Genomic DNA, 25546 nt, shown 5'->3' on the forward strand with positions numbered 1-25546 from the left:
GGAAACATCACCCCCATTTTTAAAAAGGGAAAAAAGGAAGACCCGGGGAACTACAGGCCAGTCAGTGTCACGTCTGTGCCTGGCAAGATCATGGAGCAGATCCTCCTGGAAGCTATGCTAAGGCACATGGAGGACAGGGAGGTGATTCGAGACAGCCAGCACGGCTTCACCAAGGGCAAGTCCTGCCTGACTAACCTAGTGGCCTTCTATGGTGGAGTGACTACATCAGTGGACATGGGAAGGGCTACGGATGTCGTCTATCTGGACCTCTGTAAGGCCTTTGACACAGTCCCCCACAACATCCTTCTCTCTACACTGGACAGGTATGGATTTGATGGGTGGACTGTCCAGTGGGTGAGGAATCGGTTAGATGGTTGCATCCAGAGGGTAGTGGTCAACGGCTCAATGTCCAGATGGAGGTTGGTGACGAGTGGCATCCCATGGGGGTCTGTACTGGGACCAGTACTGTTTAATATCTTCATCAATGACATAGACAGTGGGATCGAGTGCAACCTCAGCAAGTTTGCAGATGACACCAAGCTGAGCGGTGCGGTCGACACGCCAGAGGGACGGGATGCCATCCAGAGGGACCTGGACAAGCTCGAGAAGTGGGCCTGTGTGAACCTCATGAGGTTTAACAAGGCCAAGTTCAAGGTCCTGCACCTGGGTCAGGGCAACCCCTGGTATCAATACAGGCTGGCGGATGAAGGGATTGAGAGCAGCCCTGCCGAGAAGGACTTGGGGGTCCTGGTGGGTGAAAAGCTGGACATGACCCAGCAATGTGCACTTGCAGCCCAGGCGGCCAACCGCATCCTGGGCTGCATCAAAAGAAGTGTGGCCAGCAGGTCGAGGGAGGGGATTCTGCCCCTCTGCTCTGCTCTGCTCTGGTGAGACCCCACCTGGAGTACTGTGTCCAGCTCTGGAGCCCTCAGCATAAGAAAGACAGGGACCTGTTGGAGCATGTTCAGAGGAGGGCCATGAAAATGATCAGGGGGATGGAACACCTCTCCTATGAAGAAAGGCTGAGAGAGTTGGGGTTGTTCAGCCTAGAGAAGAGAAGGCTTCGGGGACACCTTCTTGCAGCCTTTCAGTACTTAAGGGGGGCTTATAGAAAAGATGGCAGCAAACTTTTGAGCAGGGCCTGTTGCGACAGGACAAGGGGGAATGGCTTTAAACTAAAGGGGGGTAGATTGAGACTAGATGTAAGGAAGAAATTTTTTATGCTGAGGGTGGTGAAGCACTGGCACAGGTTGCCCAGAGATGTGGTGGATGTCCCATCCCTGGAAACATTCAAGGTCAGGTTGGAGGGGGCTCTGAGCAACCTGATAAAGTTGAAGATGTCCCTGCCCACGGCAGGGGGGTTGGACTAGATGACCTTTAGAGGTCCCTTCCAACCCAAACTATTCTATGATTCTTTTGCAATTTCTGGTGCAAAACACTTCAGTTTTCTCTTCTGCCTTTGAACTGTGAGCTCCTGCAGCTGGTGCAAGAGTGGTACTTCCAGTTGCAAGTTTTTTTAAAATCCTTTTCCTTTCACGTTTCACCCCTGCACTCACTGGCCCTACTGTGACTTTGCTGGTTACTGCGCTGCTATGCTGTTATTACTCCTTTGTTTTTCAATTGCGTAGCTTTAGGGCCAGCCTGTGACACAGCCTTGACTAAAGGGAAGCACTGCAGTGAAGTGGGAATCCCACTGGCGGTTCCGTCTCATACAAGGGTCCTCCTGAGAATCTGCTCCTGCTTCTCTCCAGACTGTGACAGCTCTGGGCAGAGAGTGACCGGGACTTTTCTCTGCCATTTCTAGCTCCAACAGAAAATGTTAATGCTGCCTGCATTTTGATTCATGATACCAACTGCAACTTGGCACTCCATGAGCAGCAGAAGTTGGGAGATTAAGCTGAAGTTCAATTAATCTCTCTGATGAATCCTTATACTAGTCTCCAACATTAACTTAGGGGTTAGTTAATGCTGATACCGACAGTTAACATGCCTGTGCTGTGGCCTCAAAATCTGCTCAGAGAATTGCTTCTGTAAAAAATTGAGAATTTGCATATCTCACTATAAAACTGTGCGTGCAACTTCCTAAGCAAACTTCTAAGTCTCAAACCTGTTTTTTTCATCAATAGTTAATGAACTTATTGCAAGGATCTTTCTTCAATTACCAGCTGGAAGAAATGCAACACAACAGATAATGCACACACTAGACACCTTCATAACTCAAGTTACAGATCACATCTCGCAGGAAAAGCAAGAAGTATGAATTTTCCTTTGATGTTTAAAAATAAGGAATCTTTCACAACACTCATTCTTAACTAATGTAAATCATTCCCTGCAGAGCAACAAATTGAGAACACATAAGATAAATTTGAGAGGGTATTTACTTTGAATACTTTTCAATTATTCTGCTTCCCCTTAAACATACTCTAAAACACATTCTATAGCTTTTTGTACAGTGTCTTTAGTTTGGACTCTTATTCTTACCTAAAAAACATTAAAGCTTGTTCTTGTAGAAAACTGAAGAAATACTTGTTGACAGCAGCAGACAACCATTACACTTTGTGCTATTTAGACTCCTGTGCAGTTACATAGTGCCACATGACTTTCTGATCAAAACAAAAAAACGATGTAAGACAATAAAGTACATGTTAAATACATTAGAAATCCACTAGACGATCTCAGTTTTCTGTTTTCAAAAAGAAGGTATAAATAGGGAATTGTGACTGAATGATGTTATTTCTCTTTGAATCCCATAAAAATTAGTACTAGTACTCAGCACCATTCAGCATTTTTATTAATGATCTGTAAGTAAACATAGAATCGTCGGTGGTAAAATTTGCAGATGACACCAAGATTAACAGATAGTCGATACTAATGAAAGCAGTACAGGCACACAAAACAATCCATCATTTACTAATCTAGACATAGTCAAAGAAAATTAACGTTAATATGGCCAAACAGAAAGTCAGACATTTAAGAACAAGAAGTATGAAACCAGGGACTAAATCCTGGAAAGCAATAAATGTCAAGAGTACTCCTCTACTATGACAAACAATTCAACATGGATTCCCTATACAACCCTATGGCAAAAAGTGGACCCACAAACAATGGAGTAGTGAGTACAAAAGTCGGCACTGCTGAGATTTTAAATAGAATCACAGAATAGTGTGGGTTGGAAGGGACTGTTAAAGGTCATCTAGTCCAACCCCCCTGCTGTGGGCAGGGACATCTTCAACTAGATCAGGTTGCTCAGAGCCCCGTCCAGCCTGACCTTGAATGTTTCCAGGGATGGGGCATCCACCACCTCTCTGGGCAACCTGTGCCAGTGCTTCACCACCCTCAGCGTAAAAAATTTCTTCCTTATATCTACCCCCCTTTAGTTTAAATGAAGTTCTATATGCAGTTCCAGCACACTTATTTTCTAAATTGTGGGAAAAAAATGGAGAGAATGTACAAGAGAGCCACAAAAACAATTTGAAGGCTGTAGAATATGCCTTAAAACAAATAATTTAAAGAGATAATGTTTAGGGTAGCAAAAAGGAGGTTGCATTGTAGCTTGATTACAGTGTTCAAAAACCTTCACAGACAGAAAATAGTGGCTAGCGAGGGACTACTTAATCTAGTGAAGAAAAGCATACCAAGAACTAATGGCTGAAAGTTAAATCTAGACAAATTCAAATTTAAAATAAGGCACATGTTTCTAACCGTGAGAGTGACTGAGTACTGGAATAAATGACCAGAGAAGGGGCTAAGTCTTCATTTCTTGATGTCCTTAAATCAAGCTTGCCTGTCTCTGCAGAAGACTTGCTTTAGCAAAAACCACAAATTGTGCTTTTGTCAGACTCAAGTTACTGGTCTTCACCCTGAAGTAAAAGGAAAATTTATGACCAGGGATCTAGATGGGGTCAAAGAAGATAATCTCATGTCCTTTTTAGTCTTACCCTCTATTAATCTATCAATTTACTGAGTGAGCACAGAGAAAAAACTTTCTGAGTGACTTTTGCCATCTGGATAACAATGGGATCTGTAGCAGATTGTAAATTATCCAGTAATAAATATATGTCAGAAACTATTGAGATGAATATGTTCTTGCAATGCCTTCTAATTTAGAAATTTAGAATTATTTAATATTTTACACATTAATTTTATACTGGGTAATTGAATTAATGTGAAAGGGTTATGCAGACAGGCTAATGAAACGCTCAGCTTAATGTGGTTGGAAAAATCAATGCACTTTGGTCTGTCAGTTAGCAATCACGGATTTAATTGAATAACATGTCAAGTATTTTAAACTGTTTACCAATGTAAATAGAATCCAGCACTATAGTAATGGTAATAACCTAAGATGCTTTCCCTGAATTCCAATCAGATTTGAACATGACCTTCATTTTAAGCTCCAACATGCCAGACGGAGAGCAAACAGCTATCATTATGTCTACAGAGTTTGGTGATTACTCCTGTGATTCTGAAAAAAATATATTTTCTATTGATTCACTCTCTAGAACACAGGTAATGGGTAATCAGTTTGATATTCCTAGCAATGGTTACTCCTTCTCTGTGCATTTATATTGACTTCCACTTCATTATTGTTACTGGGAGGAGGAATAAATCACACAGCAATCTTTTACTAAGCCGATCTGAGAAGTGGTGGAGGCCACTTTGTGCATGATCGCATAAAGGGAACAAGAGGAAGAGCAGAAGCACCTCCTCAGCTTGTGTTGGGTGAGTTCCAAGCACAGCTGTACAATAGATCCTTGCTCTTCTTCTCCTTCACCCTTTTACCACTCCCAGGCAATGATTTCCCAACAGAAGACATGAAAGCAGCAAGGAGGGGGGGTCCAAGTTGAAGGAGCTTGCCGCTGCCAGACCAGCGCCAGGAGTAGGTGACGTTTTGGTAATGCAACATGTACATTCCTGTCCCTGTCTCAGATGCAGTAAATGAAATTTTTTTTACAAGATCCAGATGCCTGCAATGCAGATGTTTCCATCTGACCTACCTGTTTATGCTCCCATATCAGTCAACGTAAAGACATAAGTGCTCCTATTTGTACCATTGTTCTTATCCTAAAATAGATGTCTAGAAGCAATGTTATATTGGGCTGTACAAGTATCTATTTCATCCCAGTGATTACAAAGGTCTTTAGGATAGGCAGCTCAGATGGAAACATCTACACTGTAGACATCTGAAGTTAGGAGAAATGAATCCCATGCTGCATGCTTCCAAGCTCTCCTTAGCAAGCTGCAGATGAACACTGCCTCCAAAGTGTCTACTAGGGAGAACCAGGTCTCCGTTTTACTAGCCTTATCATGTGTGCGATGTAAAATTATTATGCCATTTTTTAACTATCAGCAGCCTTGTTTACATGTTCTAGCATATTCTTGATTGTAGTTACGTGTATTACATTCCCCTAGCACATTGGCACCTCAGATGTAATAGAAATTTGCTGTGCTGGGTGCTGTGCAGCAAGTCAAACCCTGCACCAAATTGCTACTAGTTTAAGAAAGGAGAAAAGAAATGAGAAAACAGGCAGATTGATGCGGGGGAGTACACAGATACAATAAGGCAACATTAGTCAGCACAGTAGGCAGTTGTCTTAGCACACTACTGACCTAGCTGTTGCCAAGCTTTTGGGCAGCATCATGGCAAAGGAGAGTTTTAAAGAAGGAAAGGAAGACGACAGAAAGACTGCTCTGTAGAGAGCTGTGGAAGGCATTGTGGGAAAAAGCACAAATGTGTTAATCTGAAAATGTAGCAAATGGGTGATGGAAGCTAGTACCAGAGGCTGAGAGGATGGAGGAATCATCTATGCACTGACTGAGGGACTGAGAAGACTGGTAAACATCTTGAAAGTGAAGAAAAGCAGCCTCTAGTTGGTGCAACCTATAGCAGCCTAGAGTTGATGCAAAAGAAAAGAAGGTACTGAACCACAGATTCATTCCTTCTCGATTTTTCTGTAGTCCTCGTCAATCTTAGATAACACATTTTTTTTGCATTATGTATCCTAAACCAGGATGTAGCATTGCAGTAATAATGTAAAAGAGAACTACAGCTTGCTTATACATTTTACAAATGTATACAGTTCATTAAAATGACTACAGACTATTCTACAAAGATAAGCACTCAACTTGGAGAACGTCCTTATTAAAGCTAAATATTTGACCTTGAGTGACTGTGGTGCATATACACTGTTTTCAAATAATCAAATAATAGAGTTTTTTCCTAGATCTTTAGATGTAGGAAACATACAGCATTTGTAAATTTCTGCTTTTTCTTTATGCTTATGTAGTGCTTTTCCCCCATGGCTTAGTTCAGCATATACCTAGCAGTTTAAAAATATACATTTTGTTCATCTAAGAAAAACATATATTAAAAATTGTGAAATACTCAGACATTATAATTATCCTATTCAACAAAATTTACTTAGATGCAATGCAGAAGATAAAGTAGTTAACAGTGAAGCCAAATTAGCTGCATAAACATACGCAATGCAGCCGTCCTTAGGTGCAATCTAGGGCTGAAGCAATTAATCACAAAATCTACATAGCTATAACCTGAGGTTGGCCTAAATATTAAATACAATGCATTTTTCCAATCTTACAGTTTGCTGGTTATTTTCACTACCACTCTTTGTTATTAGACTTACTGTGTAGCATACTGTACAAGCATAACATACATCACTTTCCACTCCACTTTTGTGGACTGGTTTTATGATATACCAGATATTACTGGGTGAAATATGTTTTCTCCAGTCAAAGGCAGCCTAACAATTTTCTGCCTTCATGCTGCCACTCACCATTTTCTTCCTTCCATGTCTTTTTTTTTTTTAAAGTCTTTTTTTCCCCGATGTAATTTCAGAGATTCAGTCTACTGAATAGTACCCCCCTGCACTGGTGCAGGGGAGAAAAGCCAGCTGTCATAGAAAATGCATTAAAGAATTTATAACTCTACATGATTGCAAAGTACTATATAAAATATTGCACCACTTATGAAGCAGTAAAAATCTGTAACATTCGAGACTGATTTCCACATTACATATCCACAAAAAAGAAGAATTAAGGTCTTACAGGCGATTTTGAGCATAAAACGTACCCATATATAGAGATAACGGCTTTGAACTCATACCCTTGCATGCAAGCATAGTGACCAGCTATTCACTACTACAGATGCCTGAAACTACTTCAGCCTCTGTGGTCTTCCTTGTACACGGAGCCTAAGGAAAGGACCACCACCTACTCAGAGCCCGATTTCTCTCCCACTGTGCTGCTGTTCCTTCCTTACTGTGTAAAGTTTAATTATGCAAACTAGAAAGTTAACTCTTGAAGCCACATGCAGGCTACTTTCTAGCTGATCCTTAAATTCTTCCTACTGTTGGAGTCCATGTAGGTTTTAAAAACAAAATTTTAAAGTTCTATCTTCCCAGAAGTTTGAAATATGCTGATAATAGTGTGTGTACAGTTCAGTCTGAAGTTCTCTGATGCAAAGTCCACTAAAAAAACTCTTCCATGCCTCAGAAATTCCACAATACTGCATATTCATTAGACTGAATGATGTGGAAGAAGCAAAAATTCAAGGCCATCTCCTTTGCCATTTATGAGTTTAGTATGAAAATCCAAAGCGATAAATGTTTCACTGCTATGTTGAAGGAGCCATGTACAGTGAAATGTAAAACACGCTGTGTTCACTGATGGGTATTAATTTAAATTTTTCAGTTTTCATACCCCAGCCATGTTGGTTATACCACTGCTCAAATAAACCATAAAAGGTGTAGGGAGATTCAGCACCATTTCTTTTAGACAAGAAGCAGAGAAAGTGACCAGGTATTAAAATTCTGGTGCATGAAATCTTTTTGACTGCAAACGGGATGTTAAACATGGAACCAAACAATCCTCCCCCCCCACCATTTTCAGTACATTGCCTAATTGATATTACTATAGGATGGGTAATGTCCATTTCTTTTGCTTTTAAACTAGATCTTTCTGCTGTGTTCTTTCATGTATTGCTCTTAAGTGCCCTTACGCATGTTGCAGTTCAGCACACCATTGTTTGGCACGTTTGTTTCAGAAACAAATACACTCTTACGCGATTGCATTTATCTACAATGACAATCTACAATTTATCTGCCTGAATTTGGTCCAATTTTCTAAACTCTCCAACATCTCAGATTTTACTTTATCCTCTACTCTTTATAATCCCTGTTAGTGTAATAGTGGCAGGTTTGATAAGTGTAAGATTCAGCTCCTGTCGCAGGTCATTTACAAAGACATCAGATATCACTGACTAACTAGCTACGTTCTGAAACTGTTCCCAGGCTTGCTTTGTGAGGACCCGCTGATTTCTGTGCAGAATATAAGGCTCTTACAGTGGTTAAAGTGAAAGGAAAAAAGAGAGACTGAAAGCAATCTCTTCCCCATTATTACCCCAAAGCAAAGTACTTTTTTGACCTGAGAAATTTTACTCACATTCTGGGATTAGACTACTGATGGTACAAAATATTTCTGTTTGGCGAAGATACCCATATCTGCTCCTCTGTATGCAGCTATTTAAAATTCAGCGTAATTTTAAAAATCACTTTTAATATTATGAGAAATGGCTAAGCACTGAAACAGAAATAATAAAGAAGAGAAATTAAAGCAATAAACAAAGCTGTGAGACAAGTGTGTGAGTGCTTGTGAGGTGAGTGTGTGAATGTGTGATAGCATGCGTCAGGCTGGACTAGCCAGTGAGTAGGAGACCCGCAGAGCAGGTAAGAGGGCCCAGGATCCAGGCAGGGATATGAGAGAGGCTGGGGGCCTGTGCTGGTATTGGAGGGATCTGCGAATGGGGGTATGCTTGTGAATGTAGGAAGTGAAGGCATGTGTGTTTTCACTCATGAACTTCAATTCCAATCAGTCAGAGAAGGTGACTGTATTTGTGTTTTATGTGAGTCCTGGCAGGGTTACTCATGGGTGTTGTTAAAGGCAGTGCCCTGTCTGTGGCAGCCTGTGTAGTCAGCCGTGTGTCATGTGTGTGCGTGCGCGTGTGTGTGTCCCTGAGGTATGTGCTAAGCCTCGCTACCAGCTGAACCTGGAAACATGAAAGCTGCAGTCAATTCCACCGGCGTGGGACAGAGAGACCAGGTCTCCAGGTGCACCAGCCTGGGATCCAGAGGACAAGGAGGAGGAATCCCCAGGTCCTGGGGTCCACCCAAGGCAGCAGCCTTATAACATCCCTCAGCACAGTCACTCGAGTATCAGGAAATGCAGGCACTACAGTTGTTTGTATGGTCCTAATTTGACCTGGTTTGTATTTGTGTTTCAAAATACTGTCTTTAATTACATGATCTCATTTATTTTTTCATATTCAGTGTATAGGCCAGATGATGCTTACCTAATGAGTTGCTACATATCCTTTTTGTGCGGTTCCTAGGCCTCATTTACTGCACAACATTCAAACCTTAATCTGAGGATGAAGTGATTAATTTCCTGTGGGGTCTGTCAATTGAGTATCTAGGTGTTTCACATTCAAGTGATATTTTCATTCTCCAGATGTGTGACTGAGGCACACAGCATCTCAGTGAAGTCACAGCTACAGTTCAGTGCCTGTGTGTTAGCAAGTCAGGAGCATTAAAACAGGGAACACACTATTAGTTTCCCCTCTGCAAAGTCTGGTTTAAATGTCTTTCCTAGCAGATACAGACCTAACTCAAGTTCTCCAGAGCTGCACACAGCTGCCTTCTCCATAAGACCATTTTTTCTGCACCTGCAATCCTTTGGCATGATACGGAACCCCTTTTAACTTCTTCAATTAACGAGAAAGAGGTATGATTGTATTTTTATTACACATTTTTGAGTGTCACTAAAAACAATGCCTCACAATAGGATATATCAGGCAATATAATAAAAAAAACAAAGCAAAAACCCCACACAATGTTTATATAGTCTTGTCAGTAATATATCTCCAAGCACATGTTGGAGGAGATAAGTATGTTGCCCCTATCCTACTGATGAGGAAGCTAACATACTAAGATATGAGAAATGGTTTGCTCTGTATCACCTATCAGGTGAATGACTCAGCTGAGGGAAGAGCCTCTCACGAAGCATTTTTTTCTTCAGGATTCCAAAACACTTCACAACCACAGATATTATTTACTGTATCATCTACACATGGATAAATTCAGCTGCAGAAAGACTACACAGTAATCAGTGAGACAACCCAGTCCCATAATTCTGCAGTCAGTGAAGCCCATCAGATTGTAACAGGCTGGGCCATGGAAGAGTTCTGAAAATGCCATCCAAGTTTCTGCATAACTCCAAACAGTACCTACATGACCCACATGTAGAAATTTATCTATTTCCATAGTTTAGCAGTTTATTCAGCAAAAATACATTCCTCAGATGTACTGTTGCTTAGATTTAAATATAAAAATATATTTCTGTTTTTAAGGTAAACAGATATATCAGATAAACAAGAAAAGTCAAGAAATAAAACTTCCAGAAAGAAACGATCAATTTATAAACAAAAAATAAATACTACGCTTCTTAAACAAAATACTTGATACAGACTTTATCATTCCAGGTAAGTCCTAAAGTGAAATGTACATACTAATCCAGCTGAAGACTCAGGCCACACAGCATATGCATATTCATGACCAACCAAACACAAAAATCACATGCAGTTATACCCTGTTTATTGTCTTCTGGAGTTTGTAACACAGAAAAATAATTCATTTACCTGAAGGTGTAGAATGTGCATTGACACTGCTCTTCCTGAACAATTGCTACTTTGTTAAGAGTTTGTATATGAAATTTTAACCCCGCGCATATGGACACAGGCAAGGCTTTATTTCCTGTTCTTCACAGGAAGGATATCTGTAATCCAGTAGTGAAACAGACACGTGACTATCTTGGTATGATCTGAAACAAAGAAAACACATTCCTCCTGAAATACCTCTATGACATTTCTGAACTTTAAAGAAAAAGACTTGTGCGAACATCTGTTCCCATTCAATATTAGCATTTCAGTAAAACCAGTGCTGATACTGGAGCTTGAAGACTAATACATATGTATTTCTAGCTGAACAGGTGCATTTTCTTTTAGGAAGTCAGTTATTTGTATGAGAAACAATTTTGGTTCTATATTTTGGAATATCCTATTTGTTATGATTCAATAATTCAGAAAAAAAGGAGATTGAAATGACATGATCATATGGGTAAGGCTAAAAGAGTACAATCTTCTCCACTTCTTTCTGTCCGGAGAGTAATTTCACACATTATTATTTAACTTACAGTAGCACCTAGAAGCCCCAGTTGAGAATGAGTCATCTTGTACAGACAGCTGCATTAAAGCCTCAAAATGCCATGGCTTCTGTCTTAATTCAGAGATTATCTATGTGACTTTATTTTTAACAACAGGACTTTCTACAGTACTTATCACATTTAAGATGATTCTATAATGTTATGCTAATATAGGTTTCACATTTAATTTCCTTTTCTTTGAATGTTCATTCAAAAAAAAAAAAAGTTGAATTTAATCATTTTGGGGCCTCTGTGTATCCAGCCTGTGCATTGTTGGCACACAGTAACTGTATTACTTCTGGTCTGCAAGCTGTACCCCTTCCACCCCCAGCAATGGAGACATATATAAACGACAACTCTCCAAAAAAAGGCAGTTAAAAGAAGCTTCCAGCTCTTCTGTGAGTGATAATTTCCTAGGCAACAAGGGAAGAGTATATTTGAGGCTTGATACTAACCAACAAAGGGAAAATGTTAATAGATAATGGAATGAAGTTGATGAGTGGAAGCTGAATGAGTTCATAAATTAGGAGATAATGACTTTTTTTTTTAATTAGGCGATCACCTATGCTTTAGTAATTGATGTGAAATGAAAATTAAGTAGCCCTCATTTAAAAAGTTACAGTTTCCAACCAGCAAATGGAGCATTACTTCCAGTCACAGCTCTTCTCCTTTGCCCACTGCACTGTGCAGGATCATGAAGGTGTCTGGCTTCCTTTTGCAAATGGCCGCTGACTTTGTGACAAAGTTCAGCCGAGCCCCCATCACGAGAACTGTGTGTCTATTTGACTTCTAAACATATTCTTCCCTGCATTTTAGGGATTTAGGTAGAGGTAAGTACTTTTTGTTAAAGACTACCAAATAAATGGAAATAATAATAGGACATTTTGTTCTTTTTTACAGTCTGAGAACAATGACACTTTAAATAGCCATGTTCAAACAAAAACTCTTGACCAACCTCAACTTTGTATGGTTGCTGAAGTACAAGGTCAAAGGTAACTTGATGGAGTAACTTGAAGCACAACGTACAAGGTAAGTTGGTGGAGGATGACAACTAGACAGAACAACCAGTATCTCTTAACCATGGAGGATTTTCTTGTTCAAGTATGTTTTCTCATTTAAATGAAGGGTTAAAGATAATACCTTCATGTTGATAATTTTTCTGTTTCAATCTCCTTAGCAATTTCCTCTTCCTGCAAAATATTTCAGTCCCCACCACCAACCCTGTTAGACCTTTCTTTGATATAACTGCAAATATTGGGATCTAAGAGCTCAAGATAAAACAGAACCTTTCTTCTTCATTGTTTCTTTTTTCTTTTGGTTGAACCATGATTCCCAATCTGAATAACATGTTAAGAGATGTGAAGGAAATACCAAAACATGGTCTTGAACCAGAGGTTTTCAATTTGTGGTCTGCAGACCTTGGGCAGTCCATAGCTTTACTCTAAAGGGTCTGTAAAAAGTTACTAAGAAAAGCAAATTTATCATCAGTAGGCATAAACTTGCCAAGTGGGACTTGGTAGCCCCAGTGGAAAATTAGATTAAACCATAACATACATATATGAAGAAATAAAAGAGATATAATGGTATGTTTACTTTGTAAAGTTTACTAATGGAGAATGTGCACTTATATGAAAGAGATGGATCACTTCTCATTTTTTCCCTACTCTTTCCTTCCTTGAATTAAAGACAAAACTGAACAAAACATAGCACCCATTATTATTCCTTTGCTGCTGGCATCTTAAGTAGAATCATAACCATGGGAAAAAGGGTTAACATATAGCTTCGTGAACTAAAAATAGGTTTATTTTGTAAAAATAATACACCTTGCTAAAATTAAGAAAAATTGTTTTCTTTTCATCATGTTAATAAGGAATGACCTTTTCTTCCAGTACATCATGCCCCAGTAAAAATAAACAAAACAGAAAAAAGGAGAGATAATCAAACTTGTAAAAAAAATTGAGATTACGATGTACTGTACATTTTTATCTTCATAAACAGCCCTAACCTGTATTTCTATAACAAGAACTTGAGTTTGCTGAGACAACAAGTTTTTGTAGTAACTCTTAACTTTTATCACCTGTTCATTGGGAATGAAATCTAAAATTTAAAAAAAACCTGGGCAAGATGACCTATTTTTCAGCCAAAAGTAGGAAAAAAAGCATAATTAAAAGCCTAATTCAAGGTAAAATTTCAAAGCACTATATTCTCATTCACTGAAATTCCTGAATTACGAATAGAATGTATTGCTAAACTCTGCTGAGGCAAATTAATATCTAGCAGGTGTTTAATTATCCTTTAATAATTTATAACAATGTATTTTCCTCTTTCTTATCTTGTTGTACCTCATGAATATCAAATCAACTACTACGGTTACACCACTGCGAACTTGGAATGAGATTAGAATTGAGCCCGGAGTGGCAACAGTTACTAGGAAAAAAAATCAACTGGAAGAGTAAACAATTTCAGGCTGTATCAGCAGAAACATAAACTAATTTTAAAAATCACTCAGAAAATTGTTTTCTGCTTTTTCAAGTGACAAATACGTACATCAGAAAATTAGGGTAGTTGCATGGATTTGTTTCTAATTTGCTTCTGTTTTCTCTTCTCCCTTCAGTTTGACATTTCTGCTATATAAAAGTAAAGAGAGCAGCTTGCCTCAAGGCTGCAAAACCCAACAAATTCCTACTGTATTGAGTAGAATTTGGATAAAGCCTGTAAGGAATATCCTGAATGTGGTCACTTCAACAGTTCCATTTTGATTTAATCAACAGAAGCTGAATTAGGTCATTTAATAAAGGGCCAATACCATTACCACTATTCCTGCTGAGTCCTACTTAGTTTGCAAATGTGTATTACATCCAATGAGACTATCTGATTATAATTAAGATCATAGAATCTAGGCTTGAAATTAATTATTGAATGCACAGAAGGATTTTGTTCCATGCATATGTGGATACTTCAGATCTATCAGAACCTTAAAGGCTGTCATACTCCATATGTACACTTTAAAGAATACCTATGTAAGAGTGTCCTTTTCAAAATGTATCAGCTATGAACTCTACAGGCAAGAATTCTCTCTTTTCTGTGTTTCTACATGTAGCATGCATGTAGAATGCATGCAGTAGGCTCCAGTCTTGACTAGAATCTTTAGCCACTATCATGCCGTAAATTATTTAATGACATTACAAGCAGTAGTCCCTTCTTTGAATGTTATTGCTAAGCCTCTGATGGCTATGACCTTAATTACTCTGTTACCACACTACTACCAGCTCAGTCATTACTCTTCAAAGGACTTAGAGCACTATCTAAAATGGTTGAGATTCTCTCGTGCCATGGCAAGCGCTCTCAAATCTGATTAAATTCTTTGGGAGGCAAGAAAATTCAGCACATCTTGTAGATTTGGCTGATGCTGCAACAAATGTACTAATGACAAGTAACAATGACTGTTTAAATGAAGACTACTTGGAAAATGAATTATTATAGCTTCTATGGACTACATGCTGATCCCACATTCACTTGAGGAACTATTAACTGTCCAAGAAGAAATTCTACTAAAATTATAGGGTTTATAATAGAGAACAAAAGGAGCATGAATGAAATCAGACTTGTACCTCAGGGATAAAAGATTTAGTAACAGAATAATTTTTCTTTTTATGAATGACTTTATAGCATCATTTTTTATAAAGAGTGACTTTACCTTTTTACATAATCAATGGTATTTTTAAAAAACTTAAACCAGATGTTTATATTTAAACAAAAACAAAGCTGTAAATCAAACTTTGGCATGCAAAATCTACATGTAAAGAAGCCACATAGGTAACCAAGGAGAAATTAAATAATGGGCTTTATTGATTATTATGCATGTAAAATTAATCCTTAACTGGATGAGTGAAATCTCCAAGATAAACAAGTTAATTCCTGTGATTTAAAAAGTCTACAAAGAGAATGTATTAAAAATATGCTTTAAACATGATAAAATCTTAAAACAGTTAAGATTTAAAAAATATTGTTTTAAGAACGTGAATCATCTTGTACTCTATAGTTGCTGCAAAGTATGAAAAGTTTCTGTATTGATCATAATCAAACAAGAAACAGGGAAAATCACTGTATTTTCAGTGGGAATTATGCTTTCAAATCTTGTATAAGCATATATTTACCACTATATAATTATTTACAGCTTCCTAACACAAAAAACCTGTGACAAATCTGAATTTTAATCCACACAAAAAAGAACATCAGTGAATGAACGTGAGTGAATGGAACCTACCAGGAGGCATCATGGATTGTTCTTGGAATTGTTTCAAAGCATCCTTCAATCTCTCAATATCCTGTAGCAATACAAGGGATTTCAGCTGATGCAGGAGAGTCACATCTGAGGAACAGATGGTGCGAGATTCAAGATATTGTAAAAGCTCTTGGGCAGCTGCTGAATTTACAGCAGAATCTGTGCCTTCTGATTTATCTGGAAAAACAATTGCAAAAGCACATTAAAAATACTCAGTGAGCGCAGAGAATTTTCCTAATTATACTTTCTTTTCAAAGACCCCATCTTCCTTTTTAGTATAACTTACAACCAAATATCAGGTACTAAAGAGCAGCTTGCTCCTCCCATTTTTCGTTAAATGTTAAAACAATGGTAAGAGGGGAAAGTATCAAAGTCAAAAATTAAAAAGGACAAAAGGATTCATAGTGACAGAAATGCAAGAGGAATCTAAGTTTTCAAAATTAGCACAGAAGAAGGTGTGATGAAGAAACTGTACTGTGGCCAAAGCACTGTGGTTTTGCTTCCTACACACTATGTATTATAAAAATGCACACACGTGGAGACAGGGAACAACTCTGTGGAACTACTGCAAAGCACTTCTGGAGGCATCCAATTATCTTGTTACTGTACTTTTACGTTTTTACTTAAAAAGAGGGTATTACAGCATGCAAGGCAGCAGAGAAGGACATACATTGTTTCTACAGCACTAAGGCATAAATTCATTCTTCCATTCCAGTAACAATGTATAGTCTGTCCCTTTAACCAGACTCCCTTTATTTCTTCTGTTTTTACCAGCAAGCCAACTGAGAAGAACAGATTTTCCTGATTCAGCTTTCTGACATAAGTACAAGAAGTATAATCCAATGTGACCATTTGAAAATGCTGCTAAAAGCAATGGCTTCCAATTTTTTCTAAAAAAAAATGGGGAGTGTTAAAGTCACTCAACTATAAAAGGCAAACAGCATAATGTCAGATCTATATATAAACTGGGATTTGCCTAACAAGAAAGTTAGTCACATTCTGATTTATGGATGTGACATCTTATCTGCAGATGAACTTTCTTCTACCTGAGAATTTCTCTCTGTGGATTCCAAGGTCCTCACTGGCTCAATGGTCCAATCTGCAGGTTTGACAGCAGGGCCAGTCAGTCTGTCAACCACTGCTAAAACCTGAACTTGACTTCCAGGAAAGCTGGAAGCTCAACACTTTCTCTTAAAATTCAACATTCAACACAGCTGTGGATAACTGACCAGGTTTCTGTTCTGGGTCATGTAGTAACAGCAGAACTGTTAACTGAGTTTACAATCTTGCTCAGCTACTCTGGAGTTACACTACAGCAAATGCACATATTCTAGCTTACTTAGCCGTACACTAAAGTAGTAAAGTTCTTATTTTTGGTGATGGAAATACAGTAGCCAGAAAGTAGGATGGATTTCGAATGCTAGGCTTAGTATGAAGACCTGACACGGCAGAAATATTTTAACAGTAAGCAAAGAATATTCTATATATAAATCTTGAAAAAAAAATTAACATGAAATCCCTGATGTCATCTTAACAGGGGTTTTTAAGTAATTCTGTAGTCAAAGACGAATTTTATGAGACTAGGAGGTGACAGCTCTGAGTTAAGATGGACTCATACAGGTAGGTAAGCTGTTTAATATTCTTCATTCAGCTCCACAAAGACAGTCAAGGCCATGCACTTTGAAAAAAAAATTTCACTGCTTTTTTCCAGTTTTACAAGACAGTTATCGTTTTAAAGCTATGTTCTGAGCTAAGCAACTAAAGAACACACCACCTTGCCCTTAAGAAAACATATTTAATTCTAGATGATACCAACATAATCTGGTGTATGTACACATAATTACTATACTTACCATTAAAACTTCATTCTCTCTGAAAGGCATTTATGACATAAGCACCATACAAGCAGCTTTTTAGGAAGGCAACGGATGAAACATATAGCAGGAATTTCTCTGATTTTAGCGGCCAGATGAACATTCAATAGGCCATTAGGGATAACAGCCATGCAACCCTTTTTAAAGTGCTACGGAATGTGCATTGAGCATCAGTTCACATCCATCTTGTTCACAAGTGCTTTATGCCAATACACTTTCCCAGTGTCTACAGTATCTTCCCCTTTCCTCTTGAATGCTGTCTGTCTAGATTTCCTTATATATCACAAATAAATCTCCTCCTGGGGAGGAGAACTTTCTGAAAAGTAGGTTGGTTCAGAGATAGTAAGCATGAAAGTAGTTTAGGATAGCAATTATTGCCCTCATTTGAAGCTCTCTGAATGCAAGTAATCCTTCTGGATGTTTGCTTGCAGAGGAAAGAAGATTTTGGTCCAATTTAACCACTACCTTTACCCCAAGTGCATTGGAATGTTTTAAAAAAGAGCAAGGAATATTATGTATATTTTCAAAGACAGAGAAACAAAGATATTAGAACCACAGTTTTTTATATTGGTGTGGATTCTTACATATTCATGTACACACCAGAAAACGGGACAAATACTACGTACTCGCATGTCTTACTGAGTTCAAAAGAGACACTTCTCCAATAGATTTGGCCCATTCTACAGCAATAATAAGTGCATATCTATTTTCCCCTATGCGGTAATACTCATGAAAATAAAGGAGAAAGAGTAGTACATACTGTCAGCAAAATAAATTTGTTGTGTTGCCTGCAGGAAGTCCAGAATGCTATCTGCCTTTTCATCTATGTCTTTTAAGCCTGCTGCTTCTTCTCTGTTGTTTTTGTCAGGCTGATACGTAAAATCCACACCGGTAGTTTTTGTTACCAAGCCAGCTGCTCTCATTTTTTCTTTCTGTCGCTTCTTCTTCATTTTCCTCTTTTTGTTTTTGCTTATTTTGGGACTGTCTATCTGCTGCAGCTGTAAATTATCTTGAACAAGAGTCTCTTGCATTCCAGATTCTGTTTGTTCTCCATGTAAATTATTAGAGTTTTGCAAACTGTTCTTTTGTTTCTTCCTTCGAATGCGCTTTCTCTTGGTTTGTCCTTGATATTCCTCCTCTGCAGATTCAAAAGAGACATGATAGTTGTAAATAAGATCTGTAATAAGCATTTTGGAACTGCATACAATGAAATATTACTCCCTTCAAATTCTGGGATCTCTGAGTGGCTCTAACATTACTTTTATGCTTAGAATGCCTTTCAGTACTATGTCAAAGCCAACTTTTCTGAAGGCACTGAGTAAGAAGACAAGTTCTTTTCCCTTCTGCTTTCAATAAAGACTGTACTCTCCTTCATGCGACATATTTGACATCACATTTACTTTCTTAAGGCAGATAATAGGGTTCTATACAGAGTGAGGTCAAAAGGATCGCCAGGGAAAAAAACAGTATGGGCAGGCTGGGGGACACGGGATGAGAGAGCTCCCCCAGGAGCCCCACACCACCAGTTGGTAGACTTGACCAAGAATGCAAGAAGAATGCATGTAATTCACAATAAAAGATGATAGCGTTTATATCAACGATATCCCTCCATGATAGTGCTGTGCCTTAAAAACACCAGGCATCTGTTTCTGATTCTTCTACTTTCTCCTCCTTAAACATTCTCCTCCTTTGGGATATCTTACTGCTAGCTCAGCCTTGGACATCAACTTTATAGGGAAAGCATGCAAGGCATCAGTGACCTTGGCAAATAATCGCTGATCTCTTTAACAGCCTGTCTTGGTTCTGTCATTCCCTTGCTACATAATAATTTCCTTACTAGTGAATTCTTCAAAAGGCTCAAATGTTGAGGGAAAGAAGTCCCTCTTGCTCTCCAAGACCGCTTTCATGCTTCTTTACTCAGATCTTATCCCTGTACACAAAGCCAGAGTTCTAAAGTCATCGCTGACCCTGAACTGACTGCCTCTCCTACACACTCCTGCGTGTAAGCCCTCCTGGCACTAATGAGGGAAGACTGCCAGAATCCATCCTCCCTTTGACTGCACTGCTGCTGAAGTCCATATTCATGCCTATAGTAATTCCTGTCTAATTAACTGAAAATCCCTCTTCCATGGTCTAACAAAATCCTCACACTTTTAAACATCATGGAGTGCAGAATGCCAGTGTTCTTCTAATGTCTTGCTCTAGAAAGTTAAGCCATTTATCCTTCCTTCAACCTCTACCTGCATGTTTCTAAATTCCTCACAGTGCACTGAGCCCAGTGTTCTTATTTATCTGGCTTTACGCCATTGTCTTAGGGTCAAAGAATCTTTGCTTGGCTAATGCTGGTGTAATGCAGGAGAGACACCTGAAGCCCAATGGTTGTTTCCAAATGATCTGCATCATCTCCTGAACTGCCACTGACATTCTCAGCTTGTTTGGCTTTCTCATCACTCCTCCCCCTACCTGTCTTTGCCTCTATTTTATCCATGATTGGAGGCCCTCTCTTTCATTTCTGTTTCTTTTTCTGTCTTGAACTCTGTCAGCTCTGAGCCACTTTCTCTCTTTAAATATCACTACAAGACTTTTAGTTCTTTAGCTGACACATGACTCACTGCAAAGCAATTTTCCATACTTTCTATGAAGAAGGCTGCATAAAAATAAATTTGCTGTATTGTAATTGAACACCATGGCATGTTAAAGACACACCAAACGTCACCTCATACCCACAGTGTGGAATGTTTCGCACGCATGGTATTTGAGCTAAATATCTTTATACGTGATTTGGACATATGGGATGTGGGAAAAATAACGTCTGTGTCGTCCTGTAGGAATAAAATATCAGAACTGAAGGCAGATATGAATGGTGAAAGATACTATAAACAAAATATCAATGTTTCCTCTTAAGATCTAATTTGGATTTTCATGGGAGTATTTGTGTTATAATAGGTGAATTTCACTGTAAACATAGATACATTGTTCTGTAAAATTTCTCAGCCCTCTGTTAACCTGAACCACAGTGTTTGCTAATAAAGCTACTCTAATCTGTGCTCTCAGCAAAGTGGCCCAGCATGCTCTTTAAGCATCCAAGAATCACTAAATCTCAGCACATCTACAGCATGTTGTGCAGCCAAGCACCCTCAATTGGTTTGAAGCCACTTGAAAAAAAATGGTGCAGAAGGCGGAACAGGGCTTAAGAAAATTGATGTTTTGAGTCAAATCCAAAAGTTTGCTTATCCTTGGTAGCTCAGGACAGCAGAAGGTCTGAAGAGACCAGGGTGAAGCTGTCAAAACACAGAATGAACGAAGTCTTCCTATGTGTATGTTATTAAGATAAATACCCAACTGAAAGGAAATCAGAACTGTGCTGAGTTTCCTCCAACACAGAAAACAAGTCAAATGCAAGACTTTACCTAGTTCTCTTGAGGAGTTAAACTGGCAGTTCTCTAGCAGTTTTTGTTATTCTTTGCCTCATATTTTAATGTCTTTTTAGTATCTACTGCTCCATGTGTGGGAGCTACTAGCGATGCAACATCAGGAACAGATGAAATTAGATGTTGACAAATGCAAACCAATGGACACAAAAGGGATTAATTTGAACAACTCACTGCTAGGGTTAGAGCGAACTATTATCAGCTGAGGAAAAACAAAAGAAAAGCCAGACCTGTGCATCAGTATGGAAAGCTCAATGAAAACATTTTCTCAGTGGGTATCAGTGATCAGAACAGCAAACACCTTGTTTGCATACATAAGAAAGAGGATCGAAAATAACAGGAAAAATTTAAAAGCTATTATACAAATCTGTTGTACTCTTCAAGCCTGTAACACTATGTTTCTTAGCATAGTCCCAGCACGGTAAGACTTTGGCAGACAAGAGGAGGACTCTCACAGAAGTTACCAGAGAAAGAAACTCCAAAAAGATTCGTACGATTTGACTTGCAAGAAGGAGTAATAAAATGGGCTCTGTTTCTTCCTCCTCATGCAAGAACAAGGTGACATATAATTAAACTGAGCAGCTTCACAAGCAAATAGAAGAAAGTAAATACTTGTTTTACAAATGGTACAGTTAGCTTATTGAATTCACGTGTGTGTGGTATGCATAGGAGCCAAGTTCTTAATGGGATTCAAGAACTGATTGTTTATATAGCCAGCAAGGCTACCCGATTATAACACCTATGCTAAAACATAAGTAAGAGTTGTACAAGAAATATAAACCATAATGTTTAGGTCACAGCCCACACAATGATCTTAACAAATGAAATGTTCAGAGGGATTCACCTCCCACAACTTTAGCTGTCTGAAAAGAAAATACTTAGTGCATACTTAGACCTATGCTCCCTCTGATAAACCAAGAGATGCTAGCATGTTCAGAAAGCAATTTACCTCATCCTAAACCAGCTGGGATGGAAATGCACCCTGAAGGTCTTCATCTCTCTCTCTCCCCTTCCATTAACTACAAAGGAAATGTAGACAATGAATTTGGACTAGATGCTTGCAACAATTGAGAAGAATTAGTCTCTTTTACAAAAATTAACAGTATGGAGGAAGGTGCTTCTTAACATGAGTCTGCTCATCAGACTGATTTTTACTAGTTAACAAAATCCACTGTTTTATTAAAAAAAACCCTTTTGACTGATTCTCTACAATTTCAAACCAGTAGGGAGGCCTGATAAATTTCAATAGATATGAATTTGGTTCTAATAATTTTTTCCACTGACTGAAGAGGTTTGTTATGTCAAAGCACCATAATTATAACAAATGCAGGGAATATATACTACACAAGCAATCTTAGTAAGTTGTTTAATACAAACTTAAGCAATGTCGATAGGAATATCAGCTTTTGGACCATACTAACTATAGCCACAACTGTAGCTACAGCTTGTCCTAATTCCACAAGAGCTGATGACTCTTCTCCTTCTGTTCCATAATGGCCTGTCACCTTTCTCCCTCCTGAGACGCATCTCTGCTCCACAAGTGGCTTAATTTATCACATAATCCAATTATCCAGAAGCAATTGTCTTTAACTTGTTTAGTTTGGACTTGGTGCCCTCTCAGACTGAGAAAAGTGGCTTCCAGACAGAATGCTCACATACGTTTTTCCGGCCACGGTTGTAATTTCATAAGCATTTCTTTCAGCCTTAATAAGAACACCCTCCTCAGGAACTGTTCAGAGTTAAAAATAACTGCTTTCTTTGGGGTTTTCTTTGTTTGTGTCCGTCCCGTCCCCCCCCGATTATTTTTAGTCTAGATTACTTTCCTGATGCAGTTTACCATGCAGCTGCACAGTCACGCTAGCCTGACTGACAGAATGATATGGAAGTGGGAATGAGCAGCCTGAAAAGGAAAGTCAGCACCAAAAGAAAAAGTCATCTTCCAACAGCCTATCTGACCTGGTCTGAAACATCAAAAAGGTTTCTCCATGCAAACTGCATGTCTCCTTAACAGAACAGAGGCAAAAATCGGTCAAAAAACAGACTTAAAATGAAATCGAGAACTCAGTTAATAGATACCGCTTATTGAATTTTGATAATGGAAAGTCAGCACATCCAGTTTATATCTTCAAGGAAAAGCAGAAAATAATAAAAAAGATGATTTACATCAAGATTCCAAATAAGGTGACTTTTATTTATTAACTTCTATTATATTAGCAAGTTATTTTGTATTCATCATCAGGGCAGCAGGAGACATGAAGAGATTAAATACAAAGCTTAACATAGGCTAACAGCAACAGCTGAATGTTCCTGCCATCCGGACTAACCATCAGCATGAACACATTGCTGGCAACTCCGTGATTGAAAAGATGAGCTTCCTCAAGTTTATCTCTATTATTTCAGTTCCTTCAGACAATGGCAGATGGAAACACTCCGGGAAAGCATCATATAAGACAATGAAAAATGAGAGGCTATTTACTTAGGTGTCTGCAAGTCTAAGGCATACAAAGTTCCACAGCATGCCAAACTGCAGTTTGGCTTTGAGTATCTGAGAATAAGCTGACGTACTAGGGATTTTTAAAAACCAGGTCCCTAAATATTATTAGAACCAACCTTTAGAACAGCACATAAAAAAAAAAAAAAAAAGAGATGAAGAGATAAAGCAAACTGAGGAAAAGAAAGTCAAAGAATATCCTCTGAGCTTTAGAAATCTCCTCTAAAATGTGCTCATCATGACTCAAGTATGGCAGCTGGCTCTCCTGCTCAAGGACCAAGTCCCACAGTAGGCCTTCCGGATGTTGTTCATGGTAATTTTGTTCTTTTGCTCAGATGAAACAGGACATGTGCCTCTCCTGATTTTTCATCCAGTTTAAACTCTCTTCTTCTCCCTGATATACTGGATGGATTTTCCATGGTGTACCAAGCAGTCAATGCAGAGGAATCTAATTTTGGTTTAGGATCTTGCAAGGGAAAAAAATGTTATTTTTAGTGCCAATTAAGATATCAGCAGCTACAATTTGGCCACGAGTGAAAAGCTGTGGCTAACAAATGCAGTAAAATGTAATGGTTCATTAGAATAAAAGCAATACTGAAAAGATCTCAGGAGCACAAGATGACAGTAATATTTTTACACTCTTTTTTTTAGAAATTGTTTCAAATCATCATTTGAAATCAGAAAAAAACCCACTTCAAAGGTTTTAGTAATCTACAACACTTTTGATGCTGGAGAAAATTGCAAAAGACAGGAAGCTGTTTAGGATAGGGACCATCTTTCGTTTGTTCATTCATACTATGTTTGTATACTCACAGATGAAGAATTCATATAAAACTGGCAAATGTTGCATATATGCTGCCTACCACAACAGAGTACTACCCTCTTGGATTTAAAGCAAATCCAATTAACAGTAGTGACAATAAGTAGTAAAAGCAGATATCATGGTCTGCCAGAGTCTTCAATCCTCAATGTTTATCTGACTGTATATACAGACAAATTTCTCTTACTCATAAGCTATGTCAAATTTCTGCCATAAGAGGAACCGCACTTGGTCACAACAAACATCTACCTAGTACCATAACCTGTATCAAACAGTAGCCATACACTGCATTCAAGATAAGGTAAACTTTGGATTTATACAGTGGTATAACGATGTTCCTTCTTTTGTACTTCTTACCCTAATAATTGCCATAATTTTATCTGTTTTTTGACTACTGCTGAGTGCTGAAATGTTTTCACAGAGTTATTTATCATACTGTAAAATCTTACTCTTGCTTTGTAACAGCCAGCTCCGAGCCCACCATTTTGCAGGTGAATTTTGACTGGTTGTTTTTTTCCTAAGTGCATCACTTGACAACTATCTAAAATGTGTTTCACCTGCCATTTTTGACAAATCACTCAATCTGAGGTTACGGTGCACCCAGCTGTTCCTCTAGTGCAGTCAATATCTGTGTAGCCATCAGGAAACCTTCTGACTTCACTGTTCACTCTTTTTACTTGACCATCTAACGAACACAAGCCTTCAGTTGTGACCTCCCGGTTTTGAGAACTGCTGCATTCTCTTCATCTGCTTATCTATTCTGGAACTTTCCCTTTCACACTATGTCTGTGTGCCCCTTTGGTGAGGGGCTTTTTCAAAAACTTTGTGGAAATTCAAGGAAACCACATCAACTCTAACACCCTTATCCACATACATAGAATTCCAAGATATGTGTAGATTTCCTCTTTGCAAACCTCATGTTGATCTTTCCCATGCAGATGACAGGTTTTCCGGCATCCACAAATCTTGTTTTGCATTATAATTTGCGCTGAACTGCCTAGGGCCAACACAAGGATTACAGGCTTGCAGTTCCCTGGATGATTTAAGAACTGTTTTAAAAAACTGGCATCACACTATCCAGCCTCAAAGTCTCTGTTAACAAGGCAATTTGAAAAGGAAGTGGTTATGCATCACTATCAATAACACAGGCAATTTTCCCCCTTAAATTCTTTCAGAAATTTTAGGTGAATAAAATCTGGTACTAGTGATTTTATTTTATCATTTATTTTGTTGCATGACCATTAAATCACATCCATTTCACATATCCTTTGAGAAAACCCAAGAAAGAATGTTCCAGCATGGGATTCTCCATGGTTTTTTCCACAGATAACATCAATGCAAAGAATTTATTTAACTTCTCTGAAACAGGCCTCC

General features: G+C 38.5%; 1 protein-coding gene across 3 annotated transcripts in view; it reads right to left on the reverse strand.

The window, feature by feature from the left end:
- The window catches only part of ERICH1 (glutamate rich 1), a 103036-nt gene that overhangs the window by 21554 nt on the left and 55936 nt on the right, over nt 1-25546 (reverse strand). The window contains exons 4-6 of one of the 3 annotated variants that reach the window (XR_012994856.1): nt 18191-18568; nt 15539-15733; nt 10709-10890 (exon numbers count right to left, since the gene is read on the reverse strand). Coding sequence is in view for 1 of the 3 variants with exons in the window: in XM_076332873.1 (XP_076188988.1) it covers nt 10817-10890; nt 15539-15733; nt 18191-18568 (647 nt within the window). In the remaining 2 variants the exon portion in view is untranslated. Of the gene's footprint in view, nt 1-10642; nt 10891-15538; nt 15734-18190; nt 18569-25546 lie in introns of those variants that run through there. The other 2 variants (XM_076332873.1, XR_012994857.1) reach the window with 2 other exon arrangements.

This window comes from Aptenodytes patagonicus, chromosome 3 (genome assembly GCF_965638725.1).
Source record: "Aptenodytes patagonicus chromosome 3, bAptPat1.pri.cur, whole genome shotgun sequence".
Classification (NCBI taxonomy): Eukaryota; Metazoa; Chordata; class Aves; order Sphenisciformes; family Spheniscidae; genus Aptenodytes; species Aptenodytes patagonicus.